General features: G+C 39.2%; 1 protein-coding gene across 1 annotated transcript; it reads right to left on the bottom strand.

The window, feature by feature from the left end:
- Positions 1-561: 561 nt before the first annotated feature.
- Positions 562-26,758, bottom strand: VWA5A (von Willebrand factor A domain containing 5A). Its single transcript, XM_012001650.1, has 18 exons — positions 26,686-26,758; positions 24,613-24,670; positions 24,292-24,494; positions 23,758-23,980; positions 23,462-23,637; positions 23,081-23,195; positions 19,078-19,247; positions 18,757-18,845; positions 18,402-18,546; positions 17,891-17,970; positions 11,685-11,799; positions 10,736-10,900; positions 10,361-10,461; positions 9,810-10,063; positions 5,245-5,388; positions 4,416-4,546; positions 1,276-1,402; positions 562-776 (listed from the first exon to the last, which is right to left on the bottom strand). Exons 2-18 carry the CDS (start codon positions 24,653-24,655, stop codon positions 697-699), a joined length of 2,361 nt encoding a protein of 786 aa, XP_011857040.1. The 5' UTR covers positions 24,656-24,670; positions 26,686-26,758; the 3' UTR covers positions 562-696.
- Between the last annotated feature and the right edge of the window lie 613 nt (positions 26,759-27,371).

Genomic DNA, 27,371 nt, shown 5'->3' with positions numbered 1-27,371 from the left:
CAAGGTGTTTCATGATTAAGGAGGAACATCTCTCTCCAACAATTAGAGTTCAACCCAAGTCTTTCAGGCAGTGGAAGAAAAGGCATGTAGGTTGTGCAGGCTAGCAAAGTCCAGGCAGAATTAATCAGGAAGGTCCCCAACAGTGTCACCTCTCACAGAGGACCCCTGGAGTCTCTCTCTTTGTGATCTTGACATTACATTGATCCAGATGTTGGCTTTCAACTTCCCTCTAACTCCTCCTACACACGGAAAACTTCAAAGCTTACCAGTATAGTCCTGACAAGTATATAAGATAGAAAGCGAACAGACAAAGATAAAGCAGAAAATTCTCTAATTCAGGCATTCTCTAACATCAAGGCTGCAATCTTTAGTCTGTAGTTCATGTCACCTGTTTTTCATGTTGTTTCCCTGGAAACCCCGGGAGGAACATTACAAGTCTACGCATGGTTTGAACTCCTTCAAGAAAGGGAATAGGTTCTGGGACCACTGTCACTTTTCTGAGGGGATAAGTTGGGAAAAGAAAGATCATATCCAAAGTGAACCTGGAGCAGAGAAGCAAAGTGGAGTAAGCATCCTTTACTTTTACGGCAAAAAATAAAGAGTTATAAAACACAAGAACACATTATCACAGAAGAAGTGATAATAGAGGAAATGACGGTAGCAAATTAAAGGCACTTCTTTTTCTGGATGGTATCTTCAAAAGGCAAAGATAGCAGGATCCACAGATGACTTCAGGAAAGTAATAGCAGCTTTCACAACCAAAGGCATGGTGGAGCCTGTGGTGAGGAAAAACAAGAATCAGGGATGAAGGATCGCAATGAGAGGCTCCTCCAAACCTCCCAGATCATCTAGGAGTTGCGCTTTTCTCTGTCCTCAATATCCCTGCTTTTTCTCCTCTTACTGCCCAGATTCTCCTTGAATCTTCTCTGGCCCCAGATACACTCAGCTGCAGTGAGATAACAAACAGCCGGGAGAATACACTCCGAGTCTAGTCTTCTACTCAGCTTAGTACTGAGACTGTAAGGAGAATCAATGCCACTTGTCCTTCTCACAGTTCACACTCCCCATTCGTGTCCCTCTCCCTCCCTATTCACCCGCCTACCTTGTCCCCAATTTAAGATTTCACCCTTGTCCCCCCAAGAAAAGAACTAGCAGGAAGATTAGTAAAGATCTGAAGCAGGATGGTGGAGACAGGTGACAATGGGACTCTCTTGTGGTAACCTTCTGCCAGGCCAGGGAAGGGGAAGGAGACAGGCCTTAGGATTGTGCTCCTACCTGCATGGACACGCATCCAGGCCATGGCCTTCCGTTCCAGAAGCTCCCATTCACACTTCAAGTCCTTACCATTGCCATGCAGCCAGATCACGGCCAGGATGGTGGCCCAGCCTGAGGAATCCACAAGCTGCACAATAGATAGAGAGCTCCAGTTGGCGCAGGAAGTCCCTCAAAAGGATGCAAAAAGATTCGCTCCCTCCTCACTTAGCTTCCTTCTAAATGCTACTAGATGGAGTTACCTGGTCTCTCTTTACCTCCAGATACTACTTGCAAGGCATAATGCCAGGCCTTAAACCTCAGGGCAGCAATCCACTGAGTCTCGAAATAGAAAATCCTAAGTTTTAAATCCAGTGTAACCACCAGGACAGTTCTGGAAACCCCTAAGACAAGGCTTACCCAGCTCTAGTAAGAGAAACATAGGCAAAATTACTTTATAGTTTATAAAGTACCTTCATGAGTCTTTTTAATTGTAACTCTTATACCCCCCCAAAAAAACATGAAAAAATATCAATAAACATTTTTAAGAAAGAAAACTGATTTCATATAGAAGTATTAACAAAATGATTTGCCCAAACTTAGCCATCTAGCAAATGACAGAAGTGAGACTAAAGGCCAAATATTCTGATTCTAGTTGTATTGCTCTTATTTCTCAATAGAAAATCTCAGCCATACAGCAGAAAATTGTCTCCCATGAGTTTACACCCACTGCTCCCAGCTTCAGTTTTTAGAGTCAGGAGATCAAGGGAAATTCCTATTTTATATCATGATCTTTAAAACTTGGAAATGGGGCCGGGCACGGTGGCTCACACCGGTAATCCCAGCACTCTGGGAGGCCGAAGCGGGCGGATCACTAGGTCAGGAGATGGAGATAATCCTGGCTAACATGGTGAAACCCTGCCTCTACTAAAACACAAATACAAAAAATTAGCCGGGCTTGGTGGCAGGTGCCTGTAGTCCCAGCTACGTGGGAGGCTGAGGCAGGAGAATGGTGAGAACCCGGGAGGTGGAGCTTGCAGTGAGCCGAGATCGTGCCACTGCACTCCAGCCTGGGCGACAGAGCGAGACTGTATTCAAAAATAAATAAATAAATAAATAAATAAACTTGGAAATGGTTATCATGTCCTCTCTGAGTGGTCTTATTTCACATTAGAATTCTCAATTCCTCCATTTCTTCCTTAAGAGGACTGCTTAAGTCAAAGCAGCAAACATCCCCATGCTTGTTCTCCTAGTCTAAAAACAAACAGCATAATGATTCCAAAAATATAGCTCCTTAAATAGTCTATCTGGAGGTAAATGCACTTACAGAATTCTACAATCACAGCCCAAGAATACGGTAGCATTTCAGGTAACCCTGTTGTCCTCCATTACTTAGTTAAATATTCTGACTCATACAGTTGTAGTCATCTAAAACCTCTGATTTTCATGTGCAAATGCTCTCTTCTCTACCTGTAGAGTTGGGAATTTGCAACTCAAAACAGTACTTAGCTTTTATTCCTACTATATTGTTTTTCTTTTTTTTTTTAATGAAAAATTGCAACTCATTATTCAGAGGTTTTTTGGGATCCTGATTCTTTTGACTGATAGTTTATCTCCCAGTTTTGTCATCTACAAATAGGAAAGCCTTGGTCTTTATCTTCATCTAAATCTTTATTGAAACTGTGAATCTCCAGAGAATTCAGAGCCTGGTGGGTCTAAAAATCTGTTTCAAGTTTGAAATCAATTCATCATTCAGTGCCATGGGTTTTCAACTAGTTTGTACTTGGTCCATGTTCTCATCATTAAAAAAATATATATATCAAATTCCTTACTGAAATTCAGACATACCAGGTCTGTTGGTTCACTTGATTCCATTGGCCTGGATACCATTCCAAAGAAGGAAATGCCAATCTGATGTTTTTTGTTCCCAGTGCATCTAAATAATCCCTGTATCCTCTTCCAAGTGTGTATGAATTATCATCTTAATTACTTTTTCTATAACAGCATTTTCCAATAAAAATATAATGCTAGACACATATGTAATTTTAAATTTTCTAGTAGCCAAATTTTAAAAAGTAAAAATAAAGAGGTATAATTACTTTACTGATATATTTTATTTAACCCAATCTATTAAAAAGTCATCATTTTAACATGCAATCAATATACAAATAATTATTGATGAAATGTTTTATTCCTTTTTATATAAAGTCTTTGCAATTAGTATGGATTTCCCACCATAGCACCCCTCTATTCAATTAAAAATTTAGTTCCTCATTGGTATTAGCCACATTTCAAAGGCACAATAGCCACATGTGACTAGTGGACACTGCATTGGACAGTGGAATTGCAGAATATCTTAAATTTATTTGATCTCTTTCCACATTTTGAAAGTTTAGAATGATATTTGTCCTTCAGGCTTTTTGCACCTGTCTCATGCCTGACAATTTCTCAATGAGTGTTAGAAGATTTTGCAAGTTACCTTGAAATTCTGGAATGCAATTTATCCTCATCAGTATATTTAAATACATCTGAAACAACTAGGTGGTTCCTATTAACAACACTTCATGTATCCTGACTTCAGTTAACTTTGCCAATGTCTGGACCACTTTCATCAGTATGAAGAGGAGCAACAACGAGGTTATTATTGGGAGTTCTCAAGATAGTCTTAGAACTGAATCTGGCTCTGCTACTGATGGGCTAGGTAAACTCAGACACCTTTTTAGACCTCCCTAAACTTCAGTTTCTTCATCTATAAACAGCAACACAAATGGGATCTACCTTATTAAATTAATGTGTGAAATAAATAAGCTCACGAATATTAATTGCTTAGTACAGTGCTTGGCACAGAGTAATTGCTCACTAAATATTAGTTATATAACCAAGACCATTGGCAGGGAATACGATTAAAGTGGAGGAGAATGTTGCTTTTCCTTTATCATCCACCAACAAAAAAACCATCAATTCCTACTAGCTTCCCCATTAATCCCTTGCTCTTTCTGCTCTAACATGACCAGAAAAAGCTTCAGCCTCTATTTATTACAAATTAATTTACTCTATGGCTCCCTATATTTTCCTTCCTCAGATAGGTCCTGAATCACCTCCATGCTCAATGATGACCTTTCTCTCTCAAAAACATACATACTCCTTTTTCCACTGAATCTTACCTCAGCAGGGTGTGCAGCCGTTATTTCTTCCAAACTCACACCTAGGACCTTGGCTAGATCTTCATTCAGATCCCAGGAACCATTTGCATTTTGGTGGTAAATCAGCTGCACAAGATGATTCTCTCCAAAGCCTTTGAGGAGAAAGAAAAGGGGAGGACGAGAAATTATGGAGCTATTGGCCCCTCAGCATACTTGAATTTAGGGCTGCTAAATTCAGAGACAGGCCATAGCAAGAATGCCATAGAAAGAAAGTCATCAGACAACATCCAGAAGATCAGTCTTCAAACCCTACTTGTGAAAGGATGACCAGTGGAACAGGGGCTCACAGGGGGTGGCAGCAGGGCTCTGCCGGGGGGCGGGGGCAGCCCGCAGGCAAGCCGTGTGAGCTGAGATCGTCAAGGGAGTTTGTTCAACTAGGGGTCACCCTAGACTCCACTGAGATAGCAGGTTTCAGGGTCCTATATGATACACTAATGAAGCTACTTGGGCTGACCCTGGGAAACAGGGGCAGAACAAATCTGACCATCTGCCCGGTGCTTTTCAAACAGATGACCTCCTGGGTAAAGAAAGCCAGAGGCAGCAGAACATTGAAGGTTAGTTTCTCAATCCCGATAGATTGGAGGGGTGAACCAAGGCCTGCCTCACCTGCATGGTAAGTTTCCAAGTTGGTTCTGTGGGTGGAGGAATGAGTCCTTTCCAACAGACAGGGCAACTTTTCGAGAGACATCCATGTCTTGTCATAGCTGTAACTACAAGCTTTTAGCTTGCCTAGTCCTATATGTGTGACAGAAAAACACTGTTGAGAAAATGTTCCTATTAAGGTACTCACCTGGACTGTGCCGGTCCTTGTGATTTATCAACCCACAGAGACTGTAATTGTCCACCTGGAATGAGACGGCCTCACAACACATAACTCTCCTTATGGGCTGAGATGCAGAAGGAGGACGGTCGGAGGGTAAGGCCTTTCGAAAACCTGAAAAAATCCATACAAACATTAAGACAGTGGCACTCCCTGCTCTCTGCAGTGGACGAAGGACCCTGACAATTCGAGATACCCTCCCGTCCACATGGGCTTCAGTCACCACCCTTACTGTGCTATTTTTCTCTCATATGCCCACCTCCTGTACAAACCCTCGCCCTCCTTCTACTGTGTCCTCTGGAACTCCTGACACACGCTAAACAATTTTTCCTGCATCTTTAGTTTGACTACAGGAGGCTTCTGCCAGCTAAGTCTCAACTTAAAACTGAATTTATCCTCCCAAAAGACTATTCTCCTTCCATCACTCTCAAATGGTTGTTGCTCAATGTACCACACTTCAAGTAGGGAGGTAGGGTTGGCAACCTCTTCAGTCCCTCATGCTGCATCCAGATCATTAAATGTGGCTTACCTTCCACATGTCGTCACTATTGTCTACTTCTAATCCCTTTGTTACTTCCAATCATTCACTAAAGTATCTGAAAACTAGACCATAGACTTCCACTCCATTGAAAGGCCTACCATCATCTTGAGAGATTTCATCACCCATGTTGATACCCTATCCGACACCCTAATGCAAAGCTTCTTTGACTTCATCAAATCCAATGACTTCCACTTCATTCTACTGCTGCCACTTCCTCCCGAGCCATGAAGACCTTGTTATTAGAATTGTCCCACTCATAAAAAATAAACCGAAAAATTGAAGCTGGGTACAGTGGTTCACGCTTGTAATTCTGACCCTTTGGGAGGCTGAGGTGGCAGGATCACTTGTGCCCACAAGCTTGATACCAGCCTGGACAAAGTAGCAAGGTCCCATATTTGTAAAAAGTTTTAAGAATTACCTGGGCATGGTGACATATGCCTACAGTCCCAGGCAGAAGGATCATGCAAGGTCAAAAGTTTGAGACCAGTCTAGGCAATGTAGTGAGACCTCATCTCTAAATAATATAAAAATTAAAAATTAGCCAGGCATGGTGGTGCATGTCTAGAGTCCTACCTACACGGGAGGCTGATGTGGGAGAATCACTTTAGCCCAAGAGATCGTGGCTGCAGTGAACTACAATCACACCACTGCACTCCAACCTGAGCAGCAGAGTGAGATCCTGACTCAAAAAAAAAAAAATTTTTTTTTAAAATTCCTAGTTTTAAAATACAATATCTGATTTTTCTAGTTTTCTAACTTAGAGATTTCTGTTTTACCTGATCTTTGACCTCATCTGGACTACTAAGTTCTTGACTTCTCTACTTTTTTTCCTGTATGTCAGCTTGCTTCCATCAAGCTCTCTAGTGTTACCCTAAAAACAAGCTTCCTAGCATTACCCTGATACCAAAACCAGATAAAACAACAAAAGTAAAATTATAGGCCAATATCCTTGATTAACACAGACGCACAATCCTCAAAAAAATACTAGCAAACCACATTCAGCAGTACATTAAAATGATCATGCATCATTATCAAATGGGATTCATCCAAGAAATGAAAAGTTGGTTCAATAAACATAAATTGATAAACATGGATTGCACTAACAGAAAAAAGGACAAAAACATATGATCATTTCAATAGATGCAGGAAAAGTATTAAACAAATTCAACATCCCTTCATGGTAAAAACTCTCAGCAAATTAGGTACAGATGAAATGTACCTCAACATAATAAAGACAATTATGGCAAACTCACAACTAATATATTGAAGAGGGAAAAGTTGAAAGCGTTTCCTCTAAAATCAGAAACAAGACAAGGATGCCCACTTTCACCACTTCTATTCAATATAGTACTGGAAGTGCTAGCCAGCACAATGAGGCAAGAGAAATAAATAAAAAGAATCTAGATTGGAAAAGAGGAAGTTAAACTACCCCTGTTTGCAGATGACACGATCTTATACATAGAAAACCCTGAAGACTCTATAAAAAAAAACTGTTAAATATAATAAACAAACTCAGCAAAGTTGAAGGATATAAAATCAACATACAAAAGTCATTAGTGTTTCTATACACAAATAGCAAGCTCTCTGAAACAGAAATCAAGAAAACAATCTCATTTGCAATGGCTACAAAATAATTAAAACATTTAGGAATAAATTTAACTGAGGAGGTGAAACACCTCTATACTGAAAATCGTAAGATATTGATGAAGGAAATTGAAGAAGACACAAATAAATGTAAAGATATCTCATTCATGGATTGGCAGAATAAATATTGCTAAAATGGCCATAATACCCAAATCTATTTACAGATTCAATGCAATCCCTATGAAAATATCAAAGACATTCTTCACAGAATTAAAAAATCATAAATTTGTATGGAATTATAAAAAAAAAAGTCAAAGTAACTTTGAGAAAACACACACACACACACAAACAAATAAAATGCTGGACGCATCGCACTATCTGACTTTAAAATATACTACAAAGCTATAGTAATCAAAACAGCATAGTACTTGCATAAAAACAGACACAGACCAATGGAACAGAAATGGAGAGCCAGAAATAAATCCACACATGTACAGCCAGCTAGTTTTTGACAAAAGTGCTAAGAACACAAAAGGTGAAAGACAGTCTCTTCAATAAATGACATTGAGAAAACTGGATATGCACATATGAAAGAATAACATTACACCCTTATCTCTCATCACATAGAAAAACCAACTCAAATGAACTAAAGGCTTAAATGTAAGAGGTGAAACTATGAAACAACTAGAAGAAAACATAAAGGAAAATATCTTTGACATTGGTCTGGGCAATTATTTTTGGATATGAGCTCAAAAGCATGGGTGACAAAAGCAAAAATAGATAAATGAGGTTACCTCTTGTGTATAGCAAAGAAAACAATCAACAGGGTGAAGAGACAACCTACGGAATGGGAGAAAATATTTGCAAACCAAACATCTGATAAGGGTTTAATATATGCAAAATACACAAGGAATTTAACTCAAAACCAAGAAAGCAAATAACCCTATTTAAAAATGGACAAAAGATTTGAATAGACCATTTCTCAAAAGAAGACACACAAATGGCCAATAAGTATACGAAAAAATGTTCAGCATTACCAATCATCAGGAAATTGCAAATCAAAACCACAATGAGCTATCACCTCACACCTGTCAGAATGACTACCACCAAAAAGACAAAAAATAACAAGTACTGGTGAGGACATGGGGAAAAGGGAATGCTTGTACACCGTTGGTGAGAATGTAAATTAGTATAGCCATTGTGGAAAACTGTGGCTCCTTAAAACGTTAAAAATGGAACTACTATATGATCCAGCAATCCCACTGCTGGATATACAGCCAAAAGAAAGGAAATCAGTAATATCAAAGAGATATCAGCACTATTTACAACAGTCAAGTCATGGAATCAACCTAGGTATCCATCAGTGGATGAATGAATGATGAAAATGTACTATATATACACAATGTCACATTATTCAGCCATAACAAAGAACAAAATTCTGTTATTTGCGACAACATAGATGAACTTGGAGAACATTATGTTAAGTGAAATAAGCCAGCCACAGCCTGGGTAAAATGGCAAAACCCCATCTCTACGAAAAATACAAAAAATTATCTGGGCATGGTGGCATGGTAGTCCCAGCCACTCAGGAGGCTGAGGTGGGAGGATTGCTTGAGCCTGGGAGGTTGAGGCTACAGTAAGCCATAGCAACAGTAAGCCAGTAAGCCATGATTGTGCCACTGCACTCCAGCCTGGGCAACAGAGCAAGACCCTGTCTCAAAAACAAAGAAAGAAAATAAGTCCAGAACAAATATATAAAGACAGGATAGGCAAATATATAGAGATAGAAAGTAGGTAAGTGATTACTGGGACTGGTGGGGAGGGGAGTGGAGGAGAAGATAGGTGGGGTCAGGGAGAGAAATGGGAAATGTCTGTTAATAGTTATGAAGTTTATTTCTTGGTGATGAAAATGCTCTAAAATTGATTGTGGCAATCAACGGTTGCACAACTCTGTGAACATACTGAAACACATTGTATTATACAGTTTAAATGGGTGAATTGTATGATATTTGAATTATATCTCAATAAAAAAGATATCTATATGTATAAAACTCAAAACCAAGAAAGCAAATAATCTTATTTAAAAATGGACAAAAGACTTGAATAGACACTTCTCAAAAGAAGACACACAGATTAGGCAGTTTGGTTACTCAGTGTTTACCTGCACTTTCTACATTTTAATGTTTGTTTTTTTGTTTTCTCTTGGATTATTTTAAATCTCCTTGCCAATGTGATGCATTCTAGTTCCCTGGGACGGAAAAGTTTAACACTAACCAGAAATCCTAGATGTGGAGGTAGAAGGAAAACAAAGCAACTTAAGAATATTTCACAGCCTTTTCCTTTAAATAATGTGCTCAGATAGTCAGAACCTTTTATTCTATACGAGTCTGAATAGAATAAAACTCATTACCTGATCGGCATCTTATCTTCAATGGGGTAGAAGCACCCAGCAGCATTGGCCTTGGGATGTCCCTATGAGCCAGAGGCCCCTGAACTGGCTTGTTGAGCTCCTTATTGATAGCAATGAAAGCTGTGAAGGAGCTTATGACACCAGACTCAAGGCTGAGGTTCAATGCATCTTTTTTATCACTTGCTGGAGTCTCCCTGAGGCCCATGTCCTTGGTCTGGAGCAAGGACTTGGCAGCAAGGCGGTGAATGGTGAAGCTAAAAGGAAAAAATTAAAAAGTACTGAAATGTAGGGAAAGACACCCATATACCAGTTTCTCAGGACTCCTAAAAGTTAGGAATAGAAGAGTTAAGATAAAGTCAGATAAGGGGAGAGATAAGACTTGGGTGGTTTAGAAATAAAAAATGATTGTAGGAAAACAATTACAATGAAGCCCAAAATTAAGAGAAGAAATCTAATCCCCAAAGATGGCAGAGGAAAGAAGGAAGGAAGGAGGGAGGGAGAAAGGGAGGAAAGGAAGGAAGGAAGGAAGGAAGGGAAAACTGAATTCTCACTTGACATCAGGCTTGGGTTGTAGAGGAAATGTCACTTTATCCTCAAAAGTCTTGCCCTGGAGTGTGTATTTGAGGCATACTTTTCCTGTTGTCTCTGCTGCCTGCAAATTGGAGATGAGTAGAAATGACGGAAGAAAGAGATCATCCATGGAAGGATCAGAACAGGGGCAGGTACCCAAAACAATGTATTAAAATATCTGATGAAGAATCAGGTAGCCTAGGAAACCAGAGACCTGAAACGATGGGAAGGAAGTAGGCTAGCTCTACTTGGCAACTGCCATCTCTGGCTGAGATTGAAATCCACCTACCAGCTTTAGTGAAATGGTCAGTGTGGTAGCTCTGTGACTAGAGGAACAAACAAGAATGGGAACTCACTGGCATCCTCCCGGTCAGTTGGGCATAGATGATTAATCTCTGACCCCTAAAGATGACGGTCTGTTCTGGGGAAAGCATTTTAGCAGACAGACCAGGAGGCAAACGCCAGCTCAGAGAGACATCCTCTACCACAGGCTGCAGAGAGCGTTTCAGAGTCCTGAGAGCCTAATGGAGGGAAGAGAACAGAATAAACACAAATGATATGGACAATGGCAGCTGCCATTAACTGAACATTTATTTATGTATCAGATATGATACAATATAATACATGTCATGCCTACTCCTCAGTACTATTCCAGGAGATGGGCTTTATATATGAAGAAGCTTTACATACGAATAAGCCAAAGCTGAAATATTTAGTACCATAAATGTAAATAACGAAAACGTTTGAGTAACGAGACCCTTGGAGAAGGGGATTAGATAACAGGTGGCACCAACTGGGAAAGAGGAGCTTAGAAATACCACCAGAGGGGTCTTCTCCTTGTGCAGAAAGATGAAATGGAACAGCAATTTACTACCTCTTCCAATCCATTAGATATATCACGATTATTCCTTCTCCTTTTCTTTGTATAGTTTGCATGCAGGATGCGTGTAGTACAAAAAGAGGTTCTAAAGTGCAGACCTAGAATCTTAGTCATGAATGACAGTCAAAGCTCTTAGTTTGTCCATGTCTGGTCTTAAATGCAAAGGCCCCGATCCCTTTCAGCATCTTGTCTCTGAGCTTGCAGCTTTTGGGACCAGATGTCATATTTCCAGATACTACAGAGGGCTTCTATTACATGAGGCCAAAAGTAGCCTGATGAAGTATACAGCCTAAGGCCTTGGGGATATAGGAACAGGTATCCTGGAGGAAAGTTGCTACCCCTGCCCTTTTGCACAGTGTCCCCACCCCATTCCACTTTGGTCTGGATTGCCACCTCCGGACAGACACAGCCAGTCTGTCCCTCACCTTGGACTGCATCCTGTCTTTGCCTGTGATAAATTCTGAGGTGCCGCCTGATGCCCGGGCAATACCTTTTATTAGGCTGGTGGAGGCACCTTCTCCGATACCGAATGCGAAACACCTGCAATTGTAAAAGGACAGAGGTTAGACGCAAGCATTAAAGAGTAAACATATAAAAGTAATACATATGGCCAAAAATACATAAGGAAATAGTCTACTTTCTTGACCAAAAGTGTAATAGCTACCATTTACTGAGTATATTCTATATTTTAGGAGGTATAAAAATGCCTTAAATCAATGATTCAATTTAATCATCACAAAACCCCTAAAAAGCAGGCTTCTGCTTCACTTTGCAGATAAGAAACTGAGGCCCAGAAAGTTTAAGAAATCTTTCCAAGATCATGTAACTACTAAATGATAGCAACGTCACTGGAGCACTGATCTACCTTACTGCAAGATCCCCCTGGCAAACTAACAGAAAGATAGAAACTAACACCAGTTCCTACCTAATGATGTGCTGGTACCGTATCTCCCCTAGCAAGACCATTCTTAGGGAAAGGAAGTGTGCCTCCTGCTCTTCTAACTGGAGAGTTCTTGCCCTGCCTTAGTCCATGTGCACCAAGTAACTTCTTAAACATAATGTGATTTCCCAAATAGAATTATATATAAACAAAGAATATATTGGTAGTACTAGCACAGGTGCTTTTGGAAGGCATGTCAGACAGAGTTTTCATTGCAAATTAATACCCTGCAATTTTGGTTTACGTATCAGTCTCTCTTAGATTAGTGTGAGTCATCATCTCCAAGTCTAGTGGCATCAGCATTAGGATCAATGCTCTACACTTGTAAGACTCAGGAACAGACTTCTAACTGGACCTACCTGTAACGAGACTTCCTAAATACTACGACCTGACAGCATCTTCATATCACAACCTTTAAACTTCTAACATGATCTTTGAATTGTAGCCTATGTAATAAAGTGCTGTTATTTTTTAAGGTCTTTTGTATAAAATCAACAGTAAACAATTTTGGCTGGGTGTGGTGGCTCACAATTTGGGAGGCCAGTGCCAAGAGTTCAAGAGCAGCCTAGGCAACAAAGTGACAGACTCTATCTCTAAACAATCAAACAACAAAAAATTGATGACTAACTAGAACTCACGACAGTGCTACATGTGGATGATAATAAAAATCAAAATATTACAATAATAGCAAAAGTTTATATAGCACTTACTTTTTGTCTAGCCCAGTGCCTAATACTTGCCCTAGGTATACTCTTTTAACCATAACAATAAATCTGTAAAGTGAGTACTATTAGGATCCTAATTTTCATGTGAGGAAACTAAGGCATAGAGAGATTAGTTGATTTATCTTCTGCAGGCAAGCAGAAGAACTGTAACTTAAATCAATGACTTCTGACTTAAAATATAATGCCCTAGGAAGGTTCTGCTCACAGCAATGCCACTGTAAATTGTTTCAGGCCAGCAGAGAACTAGGAAAGCCGTATACAATATTTAAAACAATTTGTTTGAAAACATCAAAGGTCTACCAAGATAAAAATCTATGGGCCAAGACCTGGGAGAGGAGAGAAGCCAAGAGAAATGAGCCCAGTATCTGATGTTCCTTGACCCTTTGAAGCAAGTGCCAAGTACAAAGACAGATGACTCAAAACCCAAGCGGTTACACGCAGGCGGGAGGAACAAAATAGCAATTTGCGCTTTTCATAGCAAAGGTGTTCTTGTAAACACCTAAGAACTGAGGATACAACCCTAAAGGACTACATCCCAGAGGTAGAGGTGAATCCGAAATAGACCAGCCATCACCGTGCCTGAAGTTCATCAGACCCTCACTGGATTAAGATGATCTGTTCCCAGTCTATCCAGTGACCATTCAGAAGCAAAGAATGAAAAGAATGCATCCTCTCAGAGGGAAGATGTCATCTAGAGGATCATCTAATTTCTATAATTTTTTATTTGACAACTAACAAAAATAGAAAATCCTCAAATATTGGGAAATTAGGCACTGTACTTATAAATTATACAAGCTTAAAAATCATAACGATAATTGGAAAATATTCTTAAGTGGATGACAATGGCAAATGGCATATCCACATTTAAAATTCAGCTACAGATGTGCTTAGATCCATGGCTCTGAATATGCAATTAGAAAAGAAAGTCTAAAACTCAACTATCAAGCATCTTTCTCAAGATGTTAAAAAAGGATGGCCAATAAACCCAAGGAATGTAAAAGAAAGAAAATAATAAAGATAGATAGGAGTAGATATTAATGAAATAGAAAACACTTATATGATAGAAAGTACCAACAAACACAAAGGTGCTGGTGTTTTGAAATTATTATTAAAACTGATAAATATCCAGTGCAAGGAAAGAAATATTAATAGAAAAGGCACAAATAACCAACATTAGAAAAGAAAAGGTAATATCACTACATATTCTACAAAATTTAATATTATTAGGCAATATAATAGACAATTTAATGCAAATAAGTTCAGTAAAATATACAAACTTTTATAAAAAATAACACATAAAATATGAATAGTTCAAAACAAATACTTTCCCAAAAAAATATCAAGGCCAAGAGAGCTTTGCTGGCAAATTATAATAAATAGTTATGAAAGAAAATCTTTTGGAGCAAGGAAAAAAGGCAACCTTCACAGCTCATTTTATGATACTAGCATAAAATTGATATCAAAACCTGACAAGATAAGACAATATATGTCAATATTTCCAACGAAAATAGATTCAAACTCCTAAAAAATGTATTATCCAAAGGAATCAAAAAATATATGAAAGAGATTAATATATCACAACTACTTTGGGTTTATTCCAGAAATTCAAGGTTGGTCTAACATTTAGGAATTATCATTAGAATTCAGACTTTAAAAGAAGAAAGGATAAAATCATACATTAATCTAAACAGATACATAAAATACATTTGATGAAATTCAACAATCATTCATTATTCAAAACAAAAGAAAGAAAAGAGAGAAAAGAACCCTCAAAACAGAAATAAAAGGGAATTTCCTTAATCGTAGAAAGGATAACTACAAAAAAAAAAAAAAAAAACCCTTATGGCAAACACCATACTTAATTGTGCAAAGTTGAAATGTTCCCGTTGAAGTCCAAAATGAAATAAGGATATGATCATTTTGATTCAGATTTCTACTAGAGGTTCTCTCCAGGCTAATCCAGAAGGGAAGAAAAAATTTTAAAAAAATAAGAAAAAGAGAAAATTTTTTAAAATAAGAAAAATAAAACTGATATTTTTTGCAAATGTGATTCTTCATGGAACATCTAAAAGAGCCTGCAAATATATTATATTTGCAGACTCTCAAATTAAAATATAATTTAATTAATATCTAAATTAATTAACATCATTAAATACAAGTCAAGGTAAAACAAGCTATAGAAATTCATTTCTAAACAGAAATAAACAACCAATAAATAAAATTATTAAAAAATACTATTTAAAATAGCATCAAACACCTAGGGAAACAATTTAATAAAAAAATGCACGAAGCCCTCTACACAGAGAATTATAAAATATTACAGAGAGATTTTGTGTGTACAGAAGGCTTCCCTTATCTGCAGTTTTATATTCTAGTTTCAGTTACCTGCGGTCCACTGCAGTCCAAGCATAATAAATAAAAAATTCCAAAAATAGACAATTCATACATTTTAAATGGTATCCCATTCTGAGTCACATGATGAAATCTTGTGCCATGCTGCCCAATCCCACCCTGGACATGAATCCTCTATGTCCAGTGTCTCCATGCTGTCCATATGACCGTTAGTCACTTAGCAGCAGTCTCAGGTATCAGACAGATACATGTGGTATCGCAGTACTTATGCTCAAGTGACCTTTATTTTACTTAACTGTTCATTTTATTATTAGTTATTGCTAATCTCTTCCTGTGCGTAATTTATAAGTCAAATTTTATCATAGGTATGTATGTATAGACAAAAAACATAGCTGAAACAAATGTGGTAAAAGGTTGACAACTGGTAGACCCGGGTGAAGGGTATATGGTGTCCATTGTACTTTTTTTTTTTTTCCAAGATGGATTCTCGCTCTGTCACCCAGGCTGGAGTGCAGTGGTGCGATCTCAGCTCAATGCAACCTCCATCTCCCGGGTTCAAGCAATTCTCCTGCTTCAGCCTCCTGAGTAGCTGGGATTACAGGCACACACTACCATGCCCTGGCTAATTTTTGTATTTTTAGTAGAGATAGGGTTTCACCATGTTGGCCAGGCTGGTCTCAAACTCCTGACCTCGTGGTCTGCCTGCCTCGGCCTCCCAAAGTGCTGGGATTACAGGCACGAATCACTGCGGCCAGCCCATACCATTGTTCTCCATTGTTCTATTTTTGCAATACCTCTATATGTTTAAGGTTTCTTAATAAAATGTTGGAAACAAACACTTCGAGAAATCAGAGACCAAAGTAAATGAAAGGATATACTACGTAAATAGATTGGAATGCTCAATATAGTAAATAGTCAGTACTGCTTAAATAGATCTAGTCAATGCAATTCTGGCCCATATACCAATAGGTTTCCTTTTCTGGTAAAAACCGACAAGCTAATGCTAAAATACAAATACTAACAGTCAAGTGTAACCAAGACAGTCTTGGTTATGAAATGAACAAAACTGAGGGCTTATCACTATTGGAAATCAAGATTTATCATGAACCTGTACTAATTTATATGGTGTAGTTCTAGCACACATCTAGATGAATAGACCAATGCAATGGAACAGAGGATCCAGAAACAATGTACATGTGCATAGATGCTTATTGATGACAGAGATGACACTGTGCATTAGTGAGGAAAGGACCAACATTTCCATAAATGGAATAGGGTCAATTTGATATCCACATTACAAAAATACAAAACCTTGGATAGGGAAAGACTTTTTAACAGGACACAGAAAACACTAACCATAAGGGAAAAGACTAGAAAGTATCGAACTACATTAAAATTAACAACTATTACTTGAATACATTTTGAAGCTAAGAGCAAACTATAGAGTATTTCTAGAACATACAATCAACAAAGAGCTTGTATCCAGACTACAGAATGAACTATAGATCAATAAGAAAATCAACCTAATAGGAATAAATAAGTAACAGAAAAAGACTTGAAAACACATCATGAAAGAGGACATACAACTGGTGAACAAATATGAAGTACTGCTAAACTTCATTCATCGGCAGGAAAATGTAAATTAAAACCATAATAAGACACCACGACACACACACAAAACTAACATTTAAAGACAATATCATGTTTTGGATAGGAAATGAGGTGATTGGAACACTCCTACAATAAAGAATTAAATTAGTACAACCATTTGGAAAAATGTTTGGCGTTTTCTAGAAACTTCACAACTCTTGTCTACTCAGAGAAAAATCTACGTATATAAATATGTATGTATGCATATACACGTGTGCACAAAACAATAATGTACAAGAATACAAAACTGTTCACAGCAGCATCATTTTTAACAGCCAAATCAAAGTCCTACAGCATTAAAATCAATAGATAAATTATGGTAGAGTCATTTTATGGAATACTATACATCAGTGAAAATTAACTATGGCTATACTTAAAATATATATGAATTTCTCAACATATTGCTGAAAGAAAAGAAACAATATACACAGAAACAAAAACATATTGTATAACTCATTTATTTTCACTCAAAAACAAGCACAAATAACCCATGATGTTGTAAGTCAGGAAAGTTTTAGTGTGTAGTGACAGGGAATAGGACATGATGGAAAAGGGTACAGATGGAGAGGCCTACTACCATTGCAGGTTTTACCTATGTGGCGATGACACAGTGCATTCACTGTGATAATTTATCCAGTTGTATACTTATAATTTTTGTAGTTTTCTGCATGTTTTACTTCCCTAAAAATGTTTATAGTAAAAAAAAATTTAACATCTTACTATTCAATTCTCGTGTCCATTGTAGTTTAGAAAGAATAAGAAACAATGGTTTTGCTGTGTTGTTGATGTTATTTGGAAAACTGTGTTTACTTTTTATAGGGAGAAATAAATGTTCAGCTGCTAAAACTAAATTCTGAAATCATTTGGTCCTCTTTAAGGAATGTCAACAGTGGCATCATGTGGCACTAGAGTCTGTACGCCACTACTTAGCTCCAATTACCCAGAAATCACATTTTCTTCATACCTGTGTTTCTGTCTGTTGATCCTAACTTCTTTAATTACACTAAATGTGTCTGTAACTTCTCCATCTGTAAAGACAAAAAGCTGTACAAAGAAAGAAAATGTTCATCAGGTCTTTGTCAAGTTCATTTTAAGAAACCAGAATTTGCCCTTGAAAAATCCACCTATTTCATTGCAGAGGCTCTGGTACCTCTTCAAAGAGGCATGAAATCCCTAATGTTTCAGTCGCTAGCACCACATTCGCACATGATCTGTACAGAATCCAGGGAATTTTTAGCATCTCCCCTCCTAGCTGCATCTAAGTTATTGTGGCACTCCATAAAAGGCCTTCCAGTGTCCATCGCATGGAGTTAAGGAAGAAGAAAAATGCATCATCTTTTTTTTTCTATTTACTATATGATAGAAGACTGTGAATTACAAACCATATTTCAACATACTGCATGAAGCTCAGGGGCATAGATTCTTAGGGATTTCACACTTGCAGTCTCTTCTGTGAGCTCTGTTCCACTTCTCACCTGTAGGGGGTGGCCTGGGATGGAGGGTCCCCTGTAAATGTTCTGGAGTGGTGCCAAGATTTCAGTGCCCCCTAGGTCGGCCTGCATAAGCTTAACTCTCCCCAGAGCCTCCTCCATTGTTTGCTGAGTGTACTTCACACTCTTCCTGAGAAAAACAAACACACCCAGTTACATGAGGGCTACTTAACTTTGCCCAGTATAGAGTCCCTGAATTGAACTGAGAAACCCCCATGAAAAGACAGTCTTATCTGAAACCCCCAATGCCAAAGTCAACTCCGCAGTAACCCCTTTAACAATTTAGTCGCTTACTTTAAAGTCTCATTTTGTACTCCCTATTGTCTTTCCAGAAACTTACGGAAAGTATGCCTCATAGGAAGAGCCAAATCCATAGATGTTGAAATAACAGCCCATAGGTAAACTCTTCAGTAGCAAAATCAGTGTTTCCTGAAGGTAAGAGAGCATGAGGAGACAGAGCGAGAGAGGCTCGTCAAAACACACGGGCCCTGCCAATCGACTCTGAAGGAGGTAGGCCATCACCCACCTTGCACCTTCTTACATTCCAAAGCTAACCTCGGGGTCGTCATGCTGCTGTCTCAGGCTCCAGATAGACCCTAATTTAACCCCTCAGATTCATCCTCACTTGAGCATGTGACCCAGAAGAGGAAAGAAGCTTTACCTTGGCTGCCTGGATGCGCAGCTGAGATGTATCCTGGCTACTCATGGGGCTCTGCATACTTCCTGAGCGGTCCATGAGGAAGACAAACTCTCCGCAGGTATTTGATGGTTGATCTTCCGGGATATTTGGATAGAAACTCACCATTGCGGATGGATCTCCCATCAAACGACCTGTTCAGAAAGGATACAGCCATTTAAGACAAAAAGGAACTCAAGAATCCTAGTACCTAAGAATCAATGGTATTGAATTCAATTAAGAGCTAAGAAAACTGAAATCTAAAACACTGTGATGATTCGTATACCATAACTGCTTGCAACGGGGTCGAGGTGAGTTATAAATATATAAGACAGACAAAAGCAGAACAGACATGAAAAAGAAGAAAGAGGATAGAAGTTAGTAGACACAAGCAATAGTTAAAACATTATCACTGATTACCAGTTTCCTGGCAGCTAGGCAAATGAATGAAACACATTAGGTTAAAATGTTCCAGCATTTGCCAAAAGAATCAGACAAGTTTATCTACAGAATCAAACCTTTTCTTCAAATCAAATAAACAGGAAATGTATCACATGGGCCTTAAGTCTTTAATTACAGCTTTGAAAAAAGTGATACTCACATGGACAATTTTTCAGTTGACAATTTACAAGAGTTGAGAGTATAAGTATTATACCCACTGAGGTAAGTCTGTTTGCTTTGGCTATGAATAACTCGCTGATAGTCCCCAGAAGAAAGGGAAACACTGAGATACGTGTTGGATTCTATGAGCATCATCCAAACAATGGTGTGGGGGTGACCACAGGAGCCCAGTCTATCTGGCCACATTGTCAAAGCCATAGCTGTGACTATTTTTAGAAGCAAGTGAGGGCTGATACAGGAACTGAAATGCTAGTATTGAGATAGTGATGCAATGAGAATGGCTGGGTTAACTCCAACTTTACAGAAAATATAAGAGGCTATATAATTAAATTCCATTATCCTGTTTTTACAAAGTGGTTCCAGGATCATAGGTTTATATTATCAGTAGACCCGGGATTTGGTATGACAAGAGAATGTGGCTCAGTTTAATTTCTTTCCCATAGGATATGTCAATCACCAAACTGGCTTCTGAATAAGATGGATGTTGCCCATCAAATATATGATAGGACACTGGTTCAAAAATAACATTTATACAATCCAGATGTCTGGATATATGACAGAGGAGGAGCTTTTTTGGTGAGCAAGGTTCCTTTCCATTCTCAGAGACAGCTGTTTTAAATGGAGCTGGTGCTATACTGAGGAGTCAGAAAGGGTGGCATGAGTATGATATGGGGTAACACATTTAACCTGTTTACAACAATGCCAGATGAATTGTAAGTGTTATATGTGGATTATCTACTGTAATTTTAGCCTGGCTCAAATTCTTTTCACCTCCATGAGTCTCAGCTTCTTTGTTTTCAAATGAGGCATTTCAAACTTCAGCTCCTCTGCTTGCTAGCCTCATGTCTTCCTCTGAAAAACCAAGGTAGTACCACCTACGTCAAGATTATTTTAAGCAGGGGTATCCAATCTTTTGGCTTCCCTGGGCCATATAAGAAGAAGAAGAATTGTCTTGGGCCACACATAAAATACACTAACACTAAATATAGCTGATGAGCTTAAAAAAAAATCACAAAATAATTTCATAATGTTTTAAGAAAGTTTACAGATCTGTGTTGGGCTGCATTCAAAGCTGTCCTGGGCCCCGTGTGGCCCCCAGACTCTGAGTTGAACAAGCTTGATTTTAAGAGTTAAGTAATATAATATACTTAAGGAACTCAGTTTAGGGCTCAACTCAGATTAAACCCGTAATAACAATATTATTAAATTATTTCTAAATTGTATTTTTACATACTTTTAAAATTAAATTATAAATTTAATTTTAGAAAGACATTATGTTCTTAATATCGTAAGTACATCTGCTCTAAGTTTGTAAAAAAAATAACATACTGTGTTTTTGTCATATAGCTGTAGGTTTCATTTGGCAGAACTCTAAATGGTTTTAGTGAGCCAAGCTGCCGCTTAAAGTTGTCATTTGCTTCCTTGTGTGGATGAGAACAGCAAGTCGTTTTGACTAAATATATGACCTGGGAAGCAAAACTTGAGCAGTCCTGCTGGAAGGGATTCACAAGACTGTAAAGACTGTCCCTGATGTCCCCCCTTGGCCTTCAGAACTGGTCATGGGGACTAGATGAGAAAATCTGCATAGGGACCAAGGGAACTGCTTAGAAAACAGGGACTGAGATCTCAATGCTTACCTTTTGGGATCCAATGTCATGGAACTTTCTCTGGTGAAGACAGTCCTTTAAAATAATCTTAACTGACAAGTAGGTCACTGTTGTGGGAGTATTTCATGGACACCCAAGGAAACAGTCACCATAAGGAAAGGAAAAAGCAGAACACTAATGTACAAAGACAGAGCATGGAGCTTCATGGAAGAGGAGCTGGTTACAGCAAATCTGGTGGAAACTGGGAGCCCCTTGAATGACCTTAGCATGGAGAGCTGGCCCTGAGGAAGAGTGGCTGAACAAGTGAGGGAAAACTAAAAAGTTCAGTTTGTGAGCTCAAGTATGAAGCTACTTTGGAAGCAAACATTAACAATGAGAGAGTAGGGTACTCTGCAGAAAAACAACTACAGGGTATTTTCTTGATAACAGTTATAATTATAAAAGCAAGAGCCTAACTCAAGTCGTCCCACTTTGAATATGATTGTCACCAAGGACATGTCCATTCCACCACGTGTAAATGCTTCAGAAGTCGCAATAGCACTCCAGTCCTGCGTTATTGAAACCCAGGAGCATGGCAGCCCAGGAAGCCCCCAAGAACACAGCAAACTGACATGGGTTATACCAATTTAAATTCCAAGAAAGAGTGTGTATACATAAAGGAAAATTTCAAAAGCAAGAAACATTAAAAGAAAACAAGAAACTAAAGTTATTAAGAAGCTAAACTTAGTCTTAGGAATTAAAAAGCTGGGGCAAAACAAAAAGTTTTGGAGATGAAGGGTGGTGATGGTTGTACAAAGTGAATGTCCTGAAGACCACAGAATTGTACACTTAAAAATAGTTAAAATGGTCAATTTTGTTATGTATATTTTATTTCAAAAAAGAGAGAAAAAAAACTTCAGTTGAGACTGCATGTAGCTGTGATGAATCAATCAATAAAAATTATTTATTAGATAAAAAAGAAATTAAGAACTAAACTTAGTCAATCTAATCACAATTACTGCTTGCATTCTTCCTGTGTTTTAAAATGTTTTTCCTAAAGCACAGATTATTTTATAGTGGTAATCTGTCTATAACTTACTTTTCTTTTACTTAACATTCTTTGGAGGTCATTTTTCCAATTACTTCAATCTGTCAGTGTACATTATTTTAGGAGCTGCATAATAACTCATGAAGTATACCTAGCATAGGAAATTTAGCCACTAAGAGACATTTTGATTGCTTACTAATACTTGATATTATTAAAATGGTGGGGGACATCTCAGGGCATATTTTTACTTATATCTAGATTTATTTCCTTAGGCAAGATTTCTAAACGTGAAATTATGAAAGTTAACATTTATTTAACATATATGGCCAAATTTATCCTCAAAAGGTTAATTCACCACACCTTTTAAAGCATGAAGCATCAGATTTGGAAATCGTTGATAATTTGAAAGGTGAAAATGTCACATGATTATTTGGATTTCTGTCAATACTGATCATTGCCACATGTTTATAAACTGGCCATGTTTTCTCTTGTAAATTATCTGTTCCTGGCTTTTGCCCAATTATCTACTGATCTACTTAAATTTGCCTACAAGACGTATCACATGACAGTCATTAAACCTAACCATTTTGGGATGACATAGTGTAAACTATTTCAGTTTTCACACGTATTAACCACCACTGGAGGGAAGGAAAGAAAAGAGAGTAATTTGACAGTAATTCCAAGACAGGGAGGTGCCCCTTAGAGGATTACTACAAAGGAAGAAAGAAAATACCTGGCTTCATTTTAGGCATCCCCATCTCCAAAACCACGCTGGGGGTATGCACCTCACTGTAGTAAATCAGGAGTTCCACGTCCCGATCAAACTTGTGTCCAGCAGCCAGGGAAACCTGAGTTGGGGACAGGTAAAGGAGCCACATTAGAATCATCACTGCTTGCTACTTGGGGCTGAGGTCAGGGCTACAGTCCTCCTCCATGAGAGACATGACCAGGAACAGAGGTGAGGCTGGAGAGAAGGCTCTGGAGATTAAATGAGGATATGGAAGGAGCATGTGGGACCCCCTCTGGGTTATCATTTGGGAAGAACTGGGTGGGGACTAAGTCAAGACTCAAGCAACAGAGGAACTGACAACAGCAGTATTCTCTCATTAACTACCTGAGCGGAAGTCTTGTCTTCTCCTAGGTACTCAGTGGGACTCAAGGGGCAGTTGGATTGGACCTTCTCAATGCCATGCTTGGAATCTATGGTGGCGACCATGCTAAGTGTGTAGGGCAGGTCCTCCACAGGGACTATAGGAGTCTTCACATTAAGGCAACTGTCCTTCGACGAACCTATAAAAAGTGACCTAGTTCTGTTTTCCTTGCCAACACTTTTTACGACACTCTCAACCTTAAGAAAATTTCCCCATTTATGTCACCCACCACTAGTATTCAAAGGGGAGAGATACTCACCAGAGAATTGGTATCTAGGATTCAGGACAGCTGGGAGGACAAAGCGCAGAGCCCCATCTGTTTCCAGAGGCAGCTCCTGCACATACTTCAGGGTGACTGCCGCCTTCGACCCAGGTTGGAGGTTACCCACATTGCAAGAGAAGACATCCCTGGAGCTGCTGTCCTCCTCCAATAAGAAGGCCTGGTGGCCCCAGGAGATGGCTTTCTCGTAGTTGGTGCGGGCCTGAGAAGAACAGGGCAAGGGATGGGAAAGAAAGGGAACATCCAAGGTGACATGGCTGAAAAAGAGACGAGTAGTGCAGAGTGACTGTGATTGGTCTTGTCTAATTACAGCTATACTTTGAATGCCTCTGATTGATTTTTCCCCCCAAATGATTTTAGAAAAATGGCGGTTAGAAAAGAGTGGAAGAAAGAGCTTTCAACATCAGCATGTTTTGTGAAAATATATTTAGTAGAGATCATAAAGAGTATGCATTAAGAAAATAAGAAGGGAGTAGGTAATGTAATAAGAAGGGAGGAGGTAATCTCTACTACCTTCATCTTGTCTTGTAATTCTGCTACAATTTTCTTCCCATCCACCAAGGCCTCAAAGCTGTAAACAGCAGAGTCTTCGTCCATGGGGAACAGAAAGACGGCCTCCAAAGGAACTTTCTCCGCATTCTCATAGTTCAAAGTTGCAGACACATCAGCCACAAACTCGTAAATGGACACGCTCACAGAGATACTCTTCAGTGGCACTGTAGATAGACCAGAATTCAAGTTCATCAAGCTTCAGTAGGATGCCTCCTTGTAGAGCAAGCCTTGTGCTACATGCCGAAGATTCAATGGCCAGTAAGAGTCACAAAGTAAGCTTACCTGGCTCCCGTTGGAGGGTGAGTAGGCCATAGAAGTGCACCATGGTGATGCAAGATTTCTGCAGAAAAGACATATCACAAACAGGGAGACATGTTGGAAGTTATCTGTTCAAACACCAGTACTTTATGTGCTTTTCTCTGGCATAAGAATACAGTCAAAGGGTTAATGTTGGAGTTAGGAAGTTGGAACCTTTAAAAAAAGGAGACAAAGAATTTCCATCAAAAGGCTCCCTTTAAATGGCAGTTCTAGGTGGGGAAGGTATAAGATTCACTGGTATCTACTAAACAGGAAATCTCTGAAACACCCTGAGGCTGTTTCAAATACCAATTCCACTTTCTCAAAAGTGTGTTTAATTCACCACTCCTTAGGCATATGGAACAGGTGTCACTAACTCATCTGAGTCTCAGTATTTTCTTTCTAAAATGAGTAGCATAATATCCACACATCATATATGAATTAATACATGTGAAGTCCCTAGAATAGCACATGGCCCATAGGAGGTATTTATTCAATGATGACAGACATCACTATTGTCCCTATTATTGTTGTAACTGTTAATCAATAAACCTCTGCCGTCATTCACTTTGGATCATGGCATTCAGGGACGTGCTGCATGTGAGAAGCTGTGTGATCCAAGATGGACTCCTGCCACAGGCCATTTATCTTGTGGCTTTTCTTTGGGACTCAAAATTAAAAGATACGAGTATATTTGTTTGTATGCATCCAAGATATTCTAATATATATAAATATTATATATGCACATAGCCTACATTGGCACCCCAACTAAACAGCACCAGTAAATCAGGCTTTTCATTCCATATCTGTTATTTTGAGAAATTGGATAAAAACTGAGTGTGGCAAAATGACTCACAATTTGACAGCAATGCAGAGGACAGCGGCAGGTGTGAGGAGAGAAGAGGATGCTCAGAAAAGGGCTTCTACGCAGACCTCTGACCTGGGCAAGTTCTCTGGTAGAACAGGCTGGGCTGGGGCAGGGAAGAATTTCCAATAACTCATTAAGCAGACAGCCTAAAGCAGGAGACTCACACAGGAGTGAAACAGCTGAAAGAGAAGCTCTCAGGCTAAGCAATACTCACCAGTGGTGGCTTGAGTAAAAGAGGGAGACGCAGAGGGTGTCCCCTACAAGGAGATAGCCTTCACTTCCTGATTCTAAGCTCAGAAAAAAAATCCTCCGTTGAGGAAAACTTGCTATTCTGCACCCTTGCCCCCACTCTTCCGAGTACAAACAAAATTAGTTTGGGTCAGAATTAGTTCTGTCTTTCAGGATGGCACTTCAGAAAGGCAACTTGCAAGGCTTAGGTAGAGACTGGCCACCAAGCTGAAAGCCATGAATCTGAGGCAGCTGGGAGAATACAAGTCTTCTGACCTAGCCAGGTAGCTGCTTCGGGAATGCAGTCCCAGCAGGGGCTGCTCAGCGGCTAGAAGGGAGGGAGGGGAGCTGGGTGGCACTACCGGCCACACACACCGCTGCGACCTGTGGCAGGGGTTGAAGTGGAGAACCCGGAACCAGACAAGAAGGAGGTTTGGGGTAAGAAGTGGGGCTTGGATAAAATCAGAGATTGATTTAACCTTTCCATTTCAGTCCCAGATTTCCAATGTCCACATATTTACAGAAGGGACTGCGTCAGTCTCTTACATTTCTATATAGAAGGGCTTAGAGGCTGCAGTTGAGTGGAGTAGATGGAGGCTTACAGCCTCATTTCCTTAGCTTACACTATCTTGAAATTCAGAAAACATCAATTGTGTATATCAAAGAAAGAAAGGGGGTGAAAAAGTAAAGTAAAAGAGAAGGAAAGTAGGAAGAAGGGCCTTCAGATTAGGAGATGCCTAAATCCCTCCTTCAGCCTCCAAAAGATTTCCCTAAACTACCAAACTTGCAGGAAACCTTCCTGGGGTTCATACATCAGGATGAAATCCTCCACCCGTGGGGCGTGCAGTTCAAGGAGCCCCTACAAATTTGGGCACTGGGGAAAGGGAGCTAGAATGCGCAGCTCTCAGTCTTCCAGAGCAGGGGATGGAGCCAGGCCCTGCACCGACAGCTTGGTCCCCTACCTTTTTCTCCTGCAATCCGGAGTGCTCTGAGTCACAGCGGAGTGAAAAACAGCTGCGGTCACAATTTCCGGAAAGAACCGCCCCTTTCTAGGGACCGTTTATAAAGTAGGAACTACAAGACTAAGGGATCAACGGAAAATTATTAAACAAATAATCGAACTTTCGCTTGTTTGTATCAAAGGAAAAGTCTTCGAGTTTGGAACGTTTGCTTTTTTTATTTGCTCTTTGCTAAGGAACAATCAGAGAACCGGCAAAGAGAGAAAGGGAAAATGCTGCAACAGGAACAACATCAACAATGACATGAAAAACTGCATATTTCTGTAAAAGCTTAATTGCCAAGGGCTTAACTGTGCCCTGGGCCCTGTTAATCAAAGCTTTATGGACATTATATCCTTGACACCTTATCTCTAATGTGAGTAATTTTTCCCCAAGTTGCACCTTCCCTACAGCACGGGGAAAGATAAGGAGATAGTGCAAGGCACACACATCTGCTCTAATGAGAGAAGCTCTAGCCAGGGAATCCCTAGTCTTCCTGTCATGGGTCACTTATGGGATCCTGAAACCAAATGTTTGGGTTAACAATGTAAGTAACTGAGAATGTCTATGCTCATTTACCTGGCTAAAGCACATTAGAAGTTATCAAGGTCCCCATGACTTCTTTATTTCAAAACATTCTATTAAATCTG

The sequence above is a fragment of the Mandrillus leucophaeus genome, unplaced genomic scaffold (assembly GCF_000951045.1).
Source record: "Mandrillus leucophaeus isolate KB7577 unplaced genomic scaffold, Mleu.le_1.0 Scaffold669, whole genome shotgun sequence".
Lineage (NCBI taxonomy): Eukaryota > Metazoa > Chordata > Mammalia > Primates > Cercopithecidae > Mandrillus > Mandrillus leucophaeus.
Note: the sequence above shows the minus strand (reverse complement) of the source record. Positions and strands in the feature narration are given on the sequence as shown.

What these genes read in the sequence shown, in the direction of transcription:
- VWA5A (XM_012001650.1), bottom strand. Translation starts at nt 24,655, where the DNA reads ATGGTGCACTTCTATGGCCTACTCACCCTCCAACGGGAGCCAG. An exon ending in AAGACAGGATGCAGTCCAAG is followed by an intron (nt 10,901 to 11,684) that starts GTGAGGGACAGA and finishes TCCCTCCATTAG; the next exon opens with GCTCTCAGGACTCTGAAACG. An exon ending in GAAGATAAGATGCCGATCAG is followed by an intron (nt 5,389 to 9,809) that starts GTAATGAGTTTT and finishes GGATTTTTTCAG; the next exon opens with GTTTTCGAAAGGCCTTACCC.